At 37.4% G+C, this 18,133-nt stretch overlaps 2 protein-coding genes across 2 annotated transcripts; one reads left to right on the top strand and one right to left on the bottom strand.

Annotated features, from left to right (window-relative positions):
* The first annotated feature begins 1,501 nt into the window (after positions 1–1,501).
* Positions 1,502–3,541, top strand: LOC133844503 (uncharacterized protein DDB_G0271670). The gene is made up of 4 exons (XM_062278527.1): positions 1,502–1,674; positions 1,776–1,856; positions 2,746–2,983; positions 3,048–3,541. Exons 2-4 carry the CDS (start codon positions 1,802–1,804, stop codon positions 3,457–3,459), a joined length of 705 nt encoding a protein of 234 aa, XP_062134511.1. The 5' UTR covers positions 1,502–1,674; positions 1,776–1,801; the 3' UTR covers positions 3,460–3,541.
* Positions 3,542–14,211: 10,670 nt separating this feature from the next.
* On the bottom strand, positions 14,212–16,638 carry LOC133842809 (glucose 1,6-bisphosphate synthase). Its single transcript, XM_062276061.1, has 2 exons — positions 15,641–16,638; positions 14,212–15,582 (listed from the first exon to the last, which is right to left on the bottom strand). The coding sequence occupies exons 1-2, from the start codon at positions 16,560–16,562 to the stop codon at positions 14,636–14,638; spliced, it is 1,869 nt and encodes a 622-aa protein (XP_062132045.1). The 5' UTR covers positions 16,563–16,638; the 3' UTR covers positions 14,212–14,635.
* Between the last annotated feature and the right edge of the window lie 1,495 nt (positions 16,639–18,133).

Here is an 18,133-nt window from a genome sequence, read left to right as displayed (position 1 = left end):
GCAACTTATAATTTAATTATAAATTCGCATAATATTATAAGCTGGAAGTTGAATGTGGTAAGCATGTAAATCGATTTATTAATTAGTATTGTGACGATTAATAATCGAGTTTAGATTATTATTATCTGGATCTGGAATCGAGCTGGTTTGGAGAGACACAAAACGAGACGTCTTTTAAGTTGAATAAGAGTATTTTTTGGTCTAGATCTTTTGCTTCCTATACACTGAAAAAAGGTTTCAAAGTCGAGATCACCTAAAAAGTTCGACAAGAACAAAGTTAGAAATCAAATCTTGATTTTAACACCACGTTTTTATTAATAAGAGAAAACTTCTATACTTTTAAAACCATAAATCTTATTATAAAATATAACATTATTTTTTATTATTTTTTTTGTAATATTTTTATTATAAAACAGCATTCAACTTACTTATACTAGATTTATATGTTTATTTAAAAAATTAGAATTTTTCAGATTTATGTTTTTAGTTTTAATAATTTAGTCTTTTTGATCTGAATGTTTTTTATTTCAGAAACTGGTTTTTTTCACATTGCGAGAAAATTTTTACAGTTTTGTGGTTCACTTATGTAACTCGATTTTATAATTATACATATAGGGTACTTCAATATGATATGTTAATAAAAAAAAAAAGAGAAAATAATGTAGCTCTCTCGCCATCATCTTCACATTGTTTACTTTTGTTCTGCACGTTTTCATTTGCCAAAAAATAAATTGCAAAAATAATAAAAGAAGACTTGGCTGCAAAATCATAGTATGTCATTTTTATTGATTGAATTTTTATTCATTTTCAAACTGCAGACAAAGAGCGGGTGCAAACGAGGTTATTGCCCGCAAGAGCACGAAAAGTAGCCACGAATAAGGTCAGCGAAAATAAATTGAATACTCAATACTCACACCAACACTTCACACTCAACTCACTCACTCAGTCAGAAGAGGCACACTTTGGTTACTACAACACAAAAAGAGACCTTACACTGCTTTCAATACACTCGAGAGAGCCTCACGTGGATGAGCCTCTGAAACCCAAAGCCCTGAGCAAGTTTTAACGACCAACAATAATAAAAACAAAAAACAAAAAATAAAATAAAAGAAACAAAAAACAAACAAACAAAAAATTTGAGAAAAAGTAAAATCAAATCGAGTTTGACAAAATCCCCAGATAAACCAAATTAACGGACGTCTATTTCAGATCTTGTTTGGCATGTTTTCTACTACATTTATTATCATATCATGCGAATTGTGTCTGTCTGAAATTCAAATGGGGATTTTTTAATTATTATTTTCTGGATTCATGGAAATATACCCCCAAAAAAACACATGTGAATCAGCAGCATTTGTGACTCCTTTTAATGGGAGTTCGTGAAGTTTATTCACATTGCGGCGCCTAAGATATCTTCATTTTAATTCTTGAGATCTTTTTTGTATTTGCTTTTCAGCTTCAGCTGCTGGGCATGTCTTTGGGTCTGAAGTTGAGTCTGAGTCTGGTTTGAGACTTGGCAGTTTCTTCTGCTTCTTATTATTCGCACTACGTCAGCTCAACAGAAATTTCCATATAAAAGCGGGCAGCATCGGCAGCGTAAGTTTAGTCGCTTTGGAACTTTACCTGCTAACTGTCGCTCCACGTTACACGTTCGTCGCCTAAGTCTTTCGTTCTGTGAGTCGTCGTTCTCCCTCGCTCCCCGAACTCTCTCACTCGGAACTTGCTGCTGACTAATTCTGTGTGTGTTCTTTGTGTTTTTCTGTGAACTCTTATAGATCTGTGTATAGAGAAAATCATCATCATGAAGTACGCAATTATCGCTCTCGCCCTTTTCGCCGTCGTGCACGCCGCTTCCGGTAAGTAGTGCCAGGTGTTTGCCGCCACTTCGTATGCGTCATCGGATAGAAAATAAAGTTTAGTTAAATTAGCAAAGTTGGTTAGTTATCTGATGCTGCCTTCAAAATACGCAATTACATCATCGTCTATTAGCGACGCGTTTTGGCCATTGGGGGGAAAAACAAAAAGCAAACAAACACGATCGATTGTTATTATCATCTTCAGCTTGACTCCACTCGTCATTAGCATCTCCCAAGACCTGTGTGTATGCTAATGTGTTGATTGATCAAAAAAATATAGAAAAATATTAATAGAAATAATGTTAATAACATAAGGTGTTGACTGCGATGAATACAACATATTTAAATCTCCAGAAACTTGTTGGTTAAAGGAAAAGATAATTGGCAAACAAAGTCAAATGTTTGTCTTATTGTGCTGAAGAGTGTTATTGCTTTGTTCTGGTATTCTTTATCTAGTAAAGAAAAATTCAGTGCACATATTACTGGAATGTAGACTCAATAACAAACATAATTTATAAATACTCAACTGTGGAACATTCATGTTCACATCGAATAATGTTTGACAATCAAAACTTGTATAATAAAGCGTTTTTTTCGGATTATCAGTCAACAAGTTCTCTACTAATTTGTTTCATGATTAAACCAGACGGTTTTTTTATTAGAATTAAATATTCAATCAGTATCATCATTGAATCATTTATCGTTTATTCACGCAATCGCTTAGTCAGCATAATACATTTTATATAGTAAACTTTTTTTTAAATTATTTAATTATTCAATACACTTATTTAATAATGATAAATCTTAATTTCATTTTATTGTTGTCTTAATTTATTCGAATATTTATTAGAATTTCATTATATTTGACTAATATTATATACTTTTACAGAGGTGGGTCAGTTTGTACCACGCGCCATTTACACCCTGGACTCTGAGGGACATCAGTCGGAGGTGCATCCCGTGAGTGCCCGCTTGCTGCGTCGTCTGCGCCGTCAGGTGTTCACTTCATCGTCCTCGTCGTCCTCGTCGTCATCGAGCTCCAATGGTATTCAGCAAACTGTTACACAGAATTCGGTCACAAATCCCGATGGCTCCACAACTTTCCAGGCCACCTCACACCAGTATCAGTAAGTGATCAGCTGAAGTTAGTGAAATTTTAATTCGATTTTAATAAATTTTTCGAATTTACAGAAATCCTGTTCTCGCCTCACGTTTCGGCGAAGATTCACCAACTAGCGGAGTGAGCAGCTTGCAGTCGAGTGGATCCGTAGCGGGTAACACCGCCCAATATTCCACTGGCCAATACGCCTCTGGCCAATTCGCCAATAATGCTCAATACTCCAACAACGGTCAATATGCTAACAATGGTCAGTACAATAATGGTCAGTACGATAATGGTCAGTACAACAATGGCCAGTACGCCAACAACGGCCAGTTCTCGAGCGGTAACACAGCCAGCATTGCCAGCGGAGTGCCACAGCATCAGTTCACCGCCTTGGCGGGCACAATCGATGCTGCCGGCAACATCAAGCAGCAGTTGACGCAAGGTTACACCGACAGCAACGGTCAATTGGTGCAGAAGCAAACTACAACGACTAACTAAGCCTACTTACTACATAATCTAGCCTTAAGGCCTCTCTGGTCAATTTGAAGTGTAATAAGAATTCCATTTCACAAAAAAAAAATCACATATCATGCTTTTTGCTTTTTATAGGAGTATCTGTTAACTAATGGGTAAAAGCGAATTTCGGAAGGATTCATCTTCGACTCCATGCAGTATATATATTCTTGTTAAGAGTCGGATGATGAGATGATATAACCATTTCAAGCTAGCAGGTTATTTATATGAATATCTCATAAAGTTTAAGAAATTGGGCTACAATTTTCTTTTGACAATTTTATTGTTGTATGCAGACTATGCGCATTTAGATTTCAAAGATAAGGCTGCGAGACTTATCCAATAACAACTTTAGTATTTATGATTCGTGAAAATTTGGTAAACAAAAAAAATTTAGAAGTTGTTCAAGAAATAATTTTATATGGCAAAAATCGCCTACAGTCAAGTCTAAGTTGACTTGGTCTACAATCTTTTACATTTTGTATTCTATGGTATGTTATATGGTGATTGTACTAAAAGTATATACTATTCCATTCCATATATATTTATATCGATAATATCTCACTGGTACACTTTTAATGATGCAGTAGTATTTTGATATTGGTATACTGTGAATATATTAGTATATCGAAATACCAAATGTACATTTTGATATATTAATATGGTATATTTTAGTGATAATACCACACTGGTATAACTGGAATGTTGTAGTAGATTGATATACCAAATATAAATATTGTTTTATTTCAATATTTTGTTCATTACATTAATTTGGTAACTGGTATTCCACGAATGCAGTAGTATATCGGTATATTTTCTATATTTCAATTTGATATATTTCAATGATAATACCGCTCTGTTTTGATTTTATTGAATATGCGTTGTAGGTATCTCACAGTCGAGCACACTCGCTGTAGGTTTCTTCCTTGTTTCTTCTGGTTTTTAGTAGGCGTGACACTTTGTTGGGCACCTTTTGGCTGGCAAACACTTTGCATGATTGCAGTCAGGTTTGCTGCCGCTTCAGCTGCTGTTTAATCTCGCAAAAAGTGCATCGCCTGCTCCACTGAGCACAAACAATGTCACACACTTTGTGGGCGTGTGTGTTGGGCGTATGCAGCCAGTGTTGGTAAATGCTTTTAGCACACATTTAGCTAGCCAAGCGGAATGTCGCCTCCGAAAAAAACAAAACCAACCCTCTGTTGTTGGCTCTTAGCGTTGATTAAAACTACGCATAGTGTGTGTATGACGACGATGACAAATGGCAAACTATGAGATGAAGGCTTTGCCTAATGGTCTTAGCCTGTGGCAGGCAGCAAACCAGGGACTTGGGGGACGTGTTGCATGCAAATCATAAGCTGTTGCAGCCAGCACAAAATATATGAATATGTTATTTGCTTGGGGAATTGCCCAAATCTCAACAGGTGCACGCACTTTGGCGCCCACCCAGCAAAGAGCAGCTGCTTAACCCGACAGATTGCTAAGCAAACAAGTTAATATGGCAATAGTGAAGGCAACTCGACAGTGAAATACCCTGGAAGAAAAGGGTCTAAGAGTTTGAGTAGGTGAAGGTGCATCCTAAACCTGATGAATAGACAATCCTTACATATAAATATGAGATTAATCTGCCAATGGTGAATTCAGCTAAACTGCAAAACCCTGCCAAATAAAATTTTCTTATTGTAAGTCTTAGTTTAACACAACTTCAATCTTTCAACAGTGAAGATAGCTCGACTACGCAATAACCTGGAAGAAGAGGGTTGCCAATTTTTCTGTGATATTCTCATCTTATAAATAAAGTCTGCTTACAAGTGTAATCTAATGTTAAATTAAATAAAATATATATTTCGCCTTATATACCCCTCTCTTCACACATCAACAGGGTATACATTAACAAGCTCACACGAGCGCACATCCTTCACGTAATGCCACCACACACTCACAATCCTTTTCTGCTTCCTTCACGCCTCCTCCACGATGTCACATCTCCTTCTCCTTGTCGTCGCGTTCAACATGCAAATGCTGAAAAGTTTTGCTCAACTTCGCTGGTTTGTCGACTTGCCACACGGCTTTTCCGAAAGTTTTTAATTATTATAATTAATTACTTTGATCTCGGCTACAGTCTTTGGTTCCGCAAGCTCCTGCTCCTTGTGCGTTTGGTTTGTTTTGTCTGTTTTCTGTTGCCTGTTGGCAGAGCTATTAATTTACTTGATTATGTTGGGGTTTTACGGCTAATTCGTTTAGATGTTGCTCTCTGCTCCGACTCAACCCCATCGTGTGTGAGTGCTTCTCGTCTTTTATTATAATTTATTCCACGTAATTGTGAAAGTGTAATGAATTTACTAGCGTGTGCATTAAATCAAACTCAAACGAGACTGGCTTCAGCAGGTGATAAGAAGAGGTCTTAAGAACTGACGTGGTTTTAGCTAAAATAAGTGATTACCTAATCTTTAACTTGGCTATAATTTGCATTTAATTGTGCTTTGTTCTTATAAATATTGCTCATCGAAAGGCACTAAAAATAAGCTAGATCGCATCACAGACGATGATGGCACAAGAGGTTAGTAGACTCAAGCAGACTCTAAGTAAATAAAAAAAAAAAACATAACAAAAGACAATCAAAGAGAATGTGCAGTAAAAAATCAGAAAAGAATATTTAACAACAATTTATGCGTGTTTAATTATATAAACATCATTTTAGTTTTCAAGTTAAAAGCAAATTATTTGCACCATACTAAAAAGGGCTAATTTTAAAGAAAACTAATATAGAATTGGAAAAATATAGAATAATAATAAAATATTATAAATAGATAGTTAAGGAATTTGAAGATCAATTCAGATTAAAATGATTATATATGATATTTGCACATATAAGTAAATTCATTTCAAAAAATATTGATCAAAATATCGAAAGTGATGGATTTGGTTGATTTTGTGCTTTCATTACTTGCGTCTGCCTGACACCTTAATTAGAAATGCTAATCCCATTGAAAGTTGTAGTAGAGTTCGAAGAAGGTAGTACTATATATGCAATAATATTTAATCTACTGCGACTTGACTAACATAAAAGCAATGCAAATACAAGTAAAGAAAGGAAGGTGAAAAACTGGAGCGTTGTGTCGCAAGTTGATCTGCTTTTGCTTGGCTTCTTGGTTGCACGGGGAAGGAATGAGGAACAAGGAGCATTGCGATGGAACTGTCATGACCAAAGCAGCAGCAGCAGTAGCAGAGAGAGAGAGAGAGAGAAAGAGAGAGAAAACCCATCGACGCGACGGCTCAAAGAAATGAGCACTGGGGGCAAGACGCGTATACGACGAGTGTACAAGTTGGAATTGGAGTTGGAGTTGGAAGAGTTGGAGAGGTATACGCAGTCGCGTACGCAAAAAGCGCATAGCGTCGCTCGTGTTCTGAATTTTTATGAAACGAGATTGGCGGTGGGACAAAAAGCGGGCCACAAGCAAACTCACTGATTGATGGGGAGTCAAGCGGAGAGACAACTTGTGTGTGTAGTATGACTATGGTTGGGGCATGGAGCGCAACAAATTAAGCAACTTGTGTGGTCCGAGGCCACCGCAGAAGACGCCACCTGGCCAGAGATCCGATACGATTCCAATCGATGCCAAATTCAGTGCACAAAACTCAACACAGCGCGCCGACTGCCGCCGGACACGAGCGCCGATTGTGTTTGCGATGCCGATGCCAATGACTATGGCTGGCCAAGTGACATTTTATTGGCGGCTAAGAGCAAGACGGCCCCGCGTTTTTGCTATTTAGAGGCATGAAAGCAGCGGCAGGTCCTCACATGGATAATTGACAACAGTTAATTCCATTGACTGAGCGAGAATTTAATTATTGGATCGATGTTTCTGCACTCCAATCGATCCAGCAGTCTCTGTGGGCGGGCAGCCTCAAGTCATCCAATCTACAGCCAATGCAAAACAACAAACAGGCAATGCGACACAAACACAAAAAAAAAACAAGTAAGAAAGCTACAGTCGAGTGTACTCGACTGTGAGATACCCGTTACCCATTTTGAATAAAAGCAATATATTTTGCGGTATATTTCTCAAAATATACCAAATATACTACAAAAATACTAAAAAAATATACCAAATGGTATATGTGGTATATCGATATAGTACCGCATTCAAAATATACCATAGACGGCACAATATACCAGATTGTCAGACAAAGTAACTAAGACCCCTAGTAAGTAGGCGTTTTTGCCCATACAAAAGAATTTCTTTAATAACTTCGACAATTTTTATCTGATCGCAACCAAATGTTCAGGATTCATAACTACTATAGTAATTATTGTATATACCAAAATTCGTAACTCTAGCTTTAAAATTACGCTTGTTATTCGATTTTTTTGATTTGCGGGGCGGAAGTGGGCGTGGCAAAAATTTGAAACAAACTTGATCTGCGTGCAAACATAACAAATGCTGTCGAAAAAAAATTATAGCTCTATCTCTTATAGTCTCTGAGATCCAGTGTTTCATACGGACGGACGGACAGACACACAGACACACAGACACACAGACGGACAGACGGACATGGCTATATCGTCTCGGCTGTTGACGCTGATCAAGAATATATATACTTTATAGGGTCGGAGATGCCTCCTTCAACCTGTTACATACATTTCCTGCCGGCACAAAGTTATAATACCCTTCTACCCTATGGGTAGCGGGTATAACAAAGAGAAAAAAGCGGCAGCAAATCAACAAAACGTCAACGAAAGTCGCCTGACAAATTTTTGCCATTTCAGCGCAGCCTTTCGGGATGCGGACACATTTGCAGATGCAGATGCGGATGCACAAGCAAAAAGCATTTGCCAGAAAAAAACATGCCCAAAAAAAAAACAAGGGCAGAAGTTGTTTCTCGACGTTATCATCGGAAGCGGAAGCAACAACAGCCAGCCAGCCAGGCAGTCAGCATTCTGATGAGTCGCTGACAAGGATGAGGATGAGTGGGAGGATGACCTGGAGCAGGAGCAGAAACAGAGGATGTTGAAGTCAAGGCTTGCTGCTCGACCGGCACTTCACTTGCCTGTTGACTTAAATCGTTTAGGCAAAGTTAAACAACTTGTTCCCTTAATTGTTAAACAATGCTCACTCACTTCAGACTCAGACTGCGCGATAAATCCTGCCACTGTGATGGACTCTGACTAACTGGCTGCCGGAATAACTGATGCTGAGCTCTGGACGGAGTGAAAGCAGTCAGTCAGCAACAGGATGAACTGAAAATCTGTACGAAAATGGCAAGATGTAAAGGAATACAAGCAGGTAAATGCTTAAACGCTTCACTACACTCAGTTATTATCACAGCACGAGCCAGGATTTAATTCTTAAATATAAAAGACAAAGAAAAAACGATACAGTTTTCTTCCAATGTTATGATCATACATAATGATGTGTAGAAAGTAATTTGGAATGCAAATATATTATAATAAATAATAAAATAATAATGAAGCAGCACACTAGCATCGAGTTCATTCAAAATAACACCAACTCAAGATAACTTCCTTCGCACAAATATTATATTTTCAATTTAAGCAGTGTTTTTTATTGAGTGATATTTAGTTTCCTATGCTGAATTTTAATAGATTATTAGTATTGTTATCACAACAGATATTATAAATTAATTTGATTTAAAAAATATTTACATAACACAAAACAACATTCAACAACAAGGAAAAAAATAGTAATTGAAGTTGTTATTTTTATTTATAACTTATGATAAAAAGTTAATTTAAAATTCCCTTAAATCTGATAATTTTCATAAACTTTACAAAATATAATCCTTTAGTGAAATATAAGATGTTTGCAAAAATAAATGACATCCAAATAAAAATTAAAAAATAATGAGATGGCTTAGCGAATCTCATTCTTTTTGGAAAATATGTTATTTTTTGAAATATGATTCCAGCTAATAATTGAAGTTGTCAAATTTAATGTATGTTGTTAATGAACCGTTATGTACAATATGTGCACTTTTCTCACATTTAGTTACTTGTTATTCTTTTTGGGTAGTTAAACGAACGGTGAATGCATCCCTTTTTGACCAGTCTCGGCCTCAAAGGGTGGAAACTGACCCAAAAGTACAGCATCCAGTTTGAGTTGAGTAGATATCTACATATGGACAACACTCGCATGGACACATGTCTAGTTGAGAACGTATTTGGATTTCGGTTGACGGTCCCAGAGGAATTTCGATTCATCCACCCACTCGACGACGCAGAAAAGGTTGACAATGTCAGGCACAAGACAAGGAAAAATACGGAAAAAAAAAACAAATGAGAAATATAAGTAGGAAATTCAAATTCAGTTGGTGACTTTTGCTCAGCTGTGCAAAGTTATGATTATTTGCTTATAATAATCGCAATAAAACAAGTTTTATTAATCATAAAGATGTGATTTCTAATTTAAATGTAATCCCCTAAACTGCGCTTCAGCAATTGCAGAGTACAAAGCTTTTTGCCATTGACCACTTGCGGCACCTTGAACTGACAAAGCAGTGCACGCATCGATAAAGCAGTGCGTGCGTTGAAAGCGTTCTCTTCGAGTTTTGAACTGCTCTCTTATCGCACATTAAGTCTCGCTCTTGCCGTTTGTCGCAGTTGCTTCTTATTGGTGCTTTGGCTCTTTTTGCACTAGCAGAAGCTCAATCTAATGGTAACAGCCCATTTTCTGACTTTGTCTTTACGCAAAAATATACCCTGTATTTTATTTATTAATTGCTTTCAATTTAATACACTTTGCACATTAAATTATTTTACTTCTGTTTTGCTTTTAAATAATTCATTAGCCTCATAAATCTGAATACTTCCTTTGCTTGGTTTTCATTTTTTTGGTGTTTTGGGTACATCAAAATTTGTCTGCAACATTTTATTTATGACGGTAAACATCAGAAAAAAACGGAAGTGCATTAAGTTTTTTTTTTGGTGGATATCTTCCTCTGTGGGGTTCAACAATGGTATTAAAATTAAATTCGTTTTTGCTCTCCGTGCGCCTTTAATTGAATTGTCGAAAAAATTTCCACTTTTTTTAACAAAAACAAAACAAAAATTTCATTGTTTGCATATTTAATAAAGCTAATCAAACACGTCGTCGACGGCAGCGCCTCACGCCCAAGCACCCTTCTCACTCCCGTTTCCACTCCTGTCCATTCCCCTCCCCTTCCAGCTAGTGCCAGGGGTGTGAGGGTTGCTCAATGATACCTTTGCAATCGGAAGTTTCGAGCAGCAGCATCCACAATAATTTATTGTCCGGGTTTGACTGCCAAACACTCAAGGACGAGGATTCAGAATGCAGAACTCAGAGCGCATAAAAAGTGGAAAAACAACAACAAGAAAACTGTGAAAAACACAGCGGGAAACCACGCGGCAGTCAAACTAATTTGTTGTCATTTTTATGCGACAAAAGTGCAAACAATAATAGAATAGAACAACAACAACAACAACAGTGGAAACAAATCAAGGCATAAACATAAAGTCAGATAGGGAGGACAAGAGTATCAGAGAGCAGGAGATCCTTGCAGCTGCCATGAAATATGCATTGAAATCTAATTGCCATATCGGAACTCCCCCTACATTCGATTACTTGCCAAGCTGTCTCTATATTGAAATATAGTTTGATAGTCAGTCAAATTGTGCAGATCGAAAAGAAACTGTTGTAAATATAAATGGTATCGATGGTTATTGTAGCTCTAAGTTATAAAATAATTTAAGGTATACAATATTAATTTCAAAAATATATTTCAAAAGTTCGTATTCACTTACAATATAATATGACAATCTTTAGATTTATTTAAATTTAAAGATACATTTAAAGAAAGATTTCCACTTCTTCGCTCTTAATTTAAAGTATGATTCTGAATACCACATACAAGTTATGATGCCATATATTGTATTAAAATATTATTGTTTAAATCAACATATAAGTCTTTGTGATCATCGATATTTAATTTAAAATTAAGCCAAAGCCAAAGCAGCCAGCGCAGTAAATTTACGCTAGGTTATAAATTAATTTATAGTCTATACCCTTAATAAATAAATAAATAATTCAAAATGAATGAAATTCTTAAATTTAACTATTTTGTATACACAGAGAGAAAAGAATATATATTTAAAAGTAGATTGCAACCCTTGTTTTAAAAACTTTTCGATTTTAAAAGAAAAAATTTGAAACAAGATTTTTAGTTTGAAAAAATCTTAAAATCTTACATCAAGATTTCATTCTACACTCATTGTAATAAAATTGGTTAATCTGGTTTTTAGATCGAAAAGCTTTCAATTTCAATTTTTTCTTGTTTCCAAAAACAAGAAATATTAAAATTTTGAAAGTGCGAATGTTGTAATTCAAGATTTTATTTTAGATTTAAGCACGATTTTTCCTTCCTTTTACATTTTTGAATTATTTTCATTATTAGATAACTATAATTTAAATATAACGTAATTGGTTTATAATCAAAAGAAATAGTTGCGCTTTCTGAGAATTAAGCGACAAGTTTAAAACGTCAGTATAAAGATAACGAATCAAATACTATATAATATCTTAATTGATCCAAACAGAAATCCAAGAATTAAGATGGTAGAGTAATTAATATTTAAATTTAGTTTTTAATATTAACTTAAATATAAAAATAAATATAATTTCATTTTCAAACTAAGTAAATGCACAAGTGCACATATGTTGTGTACCTGCATATAATACTTTCACAACATAAGTTTGTTGAATCACGCGTAAATGAAGTGTTTCCAAATTTTATAGAATTATTTTCAAATTACAATTAGAGGATTTGGCTAACAGTTGGACAACCCCTATTTGGCTAAGGTCACACCCGCCGAATGGTTAACTGATGCTTATCCCAATTAGTGGAAATCAAGTGAAAAACTGCAACCGCAAAAGTAACCAAAGTCAACAAATGCTCGCAATTAACGCAACACACAAATTTCGAGTGTCAATTCACAAAATTACAATTGAGGGATGGAGGAGTCAGTCACCCGTCCACCCGCTCAACAATGCTGGTCATAATCAATGAAAGAGTCGAAGTGGATGAGAAGGAGAAGGAGAGCAGCCCTTAACCGGATGGCAAGGACAGATTCGCGCATATGGACGAAAATTGATGATGTGAGCAGAGAGCGGAGAGCAGAGAGCAGAGAGGAGAGCAAGTGCCACGTAATCAATTTAACAGCGCCTCATTTCGAATGCGAATTTAAGATGCCATTGTTGCAACACAGCAAGGGATGCGAGGATACCCAGCTCAAGGATATGTAGATACGATATATGATACGCCTGATGTCTCATTTCATTTGTTAGTTGTTTAAAGTTGAAGCTCGTTTCGTTGCATTTCGCTACGTTTCGTTTCTGGTTATTTACGCCTCCTGTTTGGTTTTCGGGTCGCCTTTTATGTTCCTAATGTCGCATAAACAGTGTTTAATAATGCACTAACCTTCGCGTCTCTTCACTAACCAAATAAGACCTGCAACCCGCCCGCACACACAACATGCGGGGGAATGGGGAAATGGGGCTGCTTCGTCGACAATGATTAATATTTAATACGTGTGCGTTGGATATTTTTCCAGTTTGTATTTTGGGGAAATTTAATGGCTGACAGAAGACAGCCACCCAGCAAAACCAACCTTGTTGCCCAGCTCCTTCTCCTCTCTTCTCCCTCCTCTTCCTTCACTTTTAACATTCGGTTCGCCTTCAAATTTGACTTGCAAGTTGAATTTGGCGTCGACCTTTGGGAACCCACAATGTTTACCTGTTCACCTGTTTGCCACGCATGACTTTCTTCATTTTAAGCTATTGAAATATTCCGTTTGACCTGAAAACCAAAACAAATACGCCCACATTATTTCCGACTCCCCAGACTTTTCGCATCCCATAAATTGCCAGCCAGTTGCATATGAGACTTTTGTCTGTCTCTTACTCTAATTCTCAATTTTATTCTTCTTGGTCTTAATCACGGTTTCCATTATATTTCCGACTTGCTGATTTCATACAATCGCCAGCGATTACAAGTTGTGGCAAAGAGTAGAGAGAGAGAGAGGAGAGAAGAGAAAAAAGCAAACTCAAACTCCCCCAGAGTGCAATTAGGCAGCGAACTATAAAATTTCAGTGTTTGTCTTGCCAGATACTTTCGCATAGATGTATCTACAGTTATATATGCTCCAAGGCAAACACACACAGACACACACACAACTTTGCAACACCCCCACGCCCTCCTCCCACGCCTTGACAGGCCACATAGGGCAATTGCCTGTACACATAATTGGCCTTCTGTGGCCCCCGCAACGCCATTCCCGACACTTTAATGAGCTGTCGACGTTTCTTACTTTTGCTTAGAGGAATCTTGATGCGATTACATAAGGACAGACAGGACAATAGCGTATCCTTTGTATATTTTCAGTACTAGGCACAGTTAACACAGTTACGCAAGTTTCTTTGCCTTATCGTTTTCACTCTGCAGCAACTAGCTTTCGAGAGCGAACAATATGCTGACGATGACAAAAGCTACTGCTTACTTTGCAGAATTGCACTGCTTCGCCATATTTGTCTATGTTGATCTAGTGTATACACTAAAGTATAAGGAATACATAAATCATGGCGTATACTTAATTTCCAAACTTGTTTGCATATTGCATTGCCTTACAATAAATTATCCAATACCCGATCAGTATTAAAAGTAAATAAATTTTGATATATTTATTTTGTTATGTTTTTATTCGTGTTATAAAATTTACTATTCCATGTATAATTTATTCCATTGCTCAAAAAAAAAATTGTAGATCAAATCAGCTTATAAATAATCCTAATAAATCAAAGAAAGATATATTCCTTGAGTTGAAAGGAGTGTAAAGAGTGATCCATGATAGTCTAAAAGTTAGAATCAAGATAAACATGATCGTAGAATGTAGAAGACTGACGAAAAGATCACTGATAATTTACATATACTAGATAACATTGGATATACTGATGTATTGGTACTCGCAGCTCTTTCGCACACCCATTAACATTGCTTAAATTTAATATCTCAAGCAGATCATTTTAGTGTCAAGAATAAAGTTCAGCGTAACATTTGCACAAACTATGCTTAATATTGTAAGCATAGTTACTTCATTTCATTATGATAACTATACGTATGTATAGTTTTGCTAATACATGCCATAATCGGATGGTCGTATAAACTCGGCGAGCACAGCGTCGGTCATGCGACGCAGCGTGTCGCTGATCTCGTCCCAATCCTTCTCCTCGGGCAGCCCAAATAACTCCGAATAGTACCTGACCTTAGGTTGGCTACCGCTGTCTCGAAATGCGATCCACATGCCGTTGTTGAAGGTGAAAGTGATGCTCTGCTTGTTGGGCGTGTGTGGCAAGCGTGTCTTCTTATCCGATTGCGAAGTATCCAAGCCTGTGGTCAAATCACGCACATACTTCACCTCAAACTCACCGTTCAGTATGCACTTGGGATAAGTACCGGGCATATTGTCCTCGTAGCTGCGCAACTTATTAAACATATTCGTCATCTTTGTGTGACTGTCGTAGGTGAGGCCATTGCTGATGGTGGCATGAAAGCCATAAGTGTCATAGATCTCGCGCAGTTTCTCGATCAGCGTTACACTACGAGTTGTGCGCAAGTGGCTGGCCATGGTAGCCACCTGGCAGGCGGCATTGATGCCATCCTTATCCGCCACCATGGTGGAGAACATGTAGCCAATGGGCTGCTCAAAGGCAAACAGCACAGTGCGTCCCAATCCCTGCAGTTCGATGGCCTTGTTAGCCATCCACTTGAAGCCCACCAAAGTTTCCACATGTGTGAAACCCTCGGCTCGTGCCATGGCAGCCAGAATCTTCGAGCTGATTGTGGTGGACAGCATCACGCAGTTATACACATTCGGTTTGCTGGTGCGCATCTTGTAGCTCTCCAGTGCCCACCAACCAAGCAAGGCGCCCAGCTCGTTTCCATTGAAAAGCTTCCATCTGCCCTTGGGATTCAATTCGGCAACAGCCAGACGATCTGCATCCGGATCATTGGCGAGTATGATGGTGCAATGCTCGTCATTCGCCTTCTTTAAGGCCAGCGCCAAGGAATCTTTGCCATCTGCCATGAAATTATGCTTTACAACAATTCAATTAATAATATATGTATATCAGCTTACCAATTGGATCGGGGCTGCTGATGGTGGGAAAATCCGGATCGGGATCCTTTTGCTGCATCACCGGTATCAGCGGCTTAAGACGCGCCTGATAAAATGCCTCGCGCACATATTGAAATCCGACCCCGTGCAGCGCTGTGTAGACGAATCTCAGCTGACTGCACTCATTTGTCTCCACATACTCAGGCGGGATTAGCTGCTTCATGGTCTCATAGTAGGCGGGATAGACTTCGCGAAATGGATCGATGAGCAGTGCATGGTCATCGAGTATCGAGAGATCCCAGGACGAGGGCAACGGCTCCAATCGCTTCATCATGGCCGCAATAATGTTCTTATCGTGTGGGGTCAGAATCGGAGCACCGTTGCTCCAGTAAATCTTAAAGCCATTGTCACTCTTCGGGTTGTGCGATCCTGTCACCGCAATTCCGGCTAGACAACGTAGATGACTCACAGCAAACGAAATCATCGGAGAGGGTGTCATGCGATTGAATAGATAAACCTTAAAGTTACTATTGAGAAACACAGCGGCCAGCAGTTGGGAAAAACGTTTGCCATTGTAGCGTCCATCGTGACCAATCACGACACCTTGTGACTCTCGCTTGGCCACATTGGGATACACCTCTTGTAGGTATTCGCTCAGCCCTTGGCCCACTTGTATGGTCACCAGATCGTTGATCGAATCGAAGCCAGCTCGCATGCCAGATCTCAAGCCTGCGGTGCCAAAGTAATTGTAGCGACAGAGTCGAGTGCGCAATGCCTCCCAATCCTGCTCTTTGACAGCATCGACAACTTGCTGCAATGTCGCCGCATTCTTGTCCCACATGATCCAGTTCTTGATCTGGTCATCCAGCTCTTTATCGTCCGACAGCGTCAGACTGCTAATCAGCTCCGCTGGCGTAATGGCGGGAGCCTTTGTTGCGTACATTTTGAAATTTAGATTTTGACAATCGGAATAGAAAAAATATAATATTTGTAATCGAAGGCCAACTAACTGACAATGAGATGTTCTACAACTAGTTAAAAAGGAAACCAAGTTAAAGCGTACTCGTAAAATCAAATAGGTAAAATATTTGGTAGCGACACGATGTATCCCAATTTATTATTTTATTTCATGTCCACTCCACAAAAAATTAAAGAATTCCAGCTGCCAGTTCTTCATTGCTTTGGTTATCTGATATATTTTTCACTGCATTTTTATAGTGTTAAAGTATATTTTTGAGTGTTATATTTTTTGGTATATTTTAGTATCTCTTCGGTATAATAATTTGGAAAATTTGATGTCATGGTTTCTCTTACATGACTGTAGCTTTCTTGCTCGTCTTATTTTTTAAATAAATATAATATTGTAAAGTTTTTACCCATTTCTTCTTACTCTTGACCGAGCGAATAGAAAAAACCTATTTTTGGGCTCTATGGTATATTTAGCTGGCAGTAGTATATCGATATATTTTAGTATTTTATCAGTATATTAAGTTAATTTTCTTATTAATTGTTTTTTCCCCGACCGTTTGTTAGCTTCCTCACATATATTTGTTTCAAATCGTTTAAGAAACGAATATTTCCCATCGCTTCTTCAGTTTTTTTACAGATATTGAAGATTTAAAGATTTAGAAAGTTGCTACAACACCTATTAAGCTTATTTTTAAATAATAATAAATTCAAACGTTGATTTTCTTTTGTTTTATTGGTCTCCTCAACATCCTCTTCTCTTGTTTTGTTGACTTTATCTCGCAATGCGCAATTCAAAGTTAATTAAGATCTTAACAATCGTGTAGTAAGTACACATGCATGTTATTCTAAATATATTTTATATTAATATTCATAGAAGTGTCAGATAAACTTTGTTTTATGCATCCATGCCTCCGTCTTTGATTTTAGAGATTATAATAGCAAAAGACTTTCAATTTAGAAAGTGGGTTCGAATATACTAAATACAGATTAAGCAAATCTTCAATTTCTGATAAATGTAGCCTTGGATTCCACCGAATTCTACATGCTATTTATTATAGCCTCTGCCATCATGATTATGAATATAAATCTGGTTTGCCATATTATAAATGAATATGCAAAAGACAATTATAGATTTTAGATTTACGTCAAGCTGCTTTCGCATTAAGTTTATTTTTTTATATTATTTGGTTATCACTTGAATCCCTCAGTCAACGTAGTTAAAGAGAATGCATTTGCATTTTCCAAACACGTTAAGTTCCATTTCCATTTCCAAGTTGACCAATTGAAAATTTATGTGATGCTCATTTCGATTTACGACCACCAAATACGTCCTCTGGGAGAGGCGGACGTCGGGCTAAGCACGGACAACCACAAATTGATCCATTGGCAATTTGATTTTGGCTTCTTGATGAATTTATGGTCAATGGTCAGTAACAATTGGCCTAAGCACAGTCAAAGAGTTTGGCTTTAGTGATTGCAATAAATATCGATACTTTTTATGGCTGCTCACACATAGACACACTCCTACACACACACACACACACA

Source organism: Drosophila sulfurigaster, chromosome 3 (genome assembly GCF_023558435.1).
Source record: "Drosophila sulfurigaster albostrigata strain 15112-1811.04 chromosome 3, ASM2355843v2, whole genome shotgun sequence".
Taxonomy (NCBI): domain Eukaryota; kingdom Metazoa; phylum Arthropoda; class Insecta; order Diptera; family Drosophilidae; genus Drosophila; species Drosophila sulfurigaster.
This window is presented reverse-complemented; position numbering and strand designations above follow the sequence as displayed.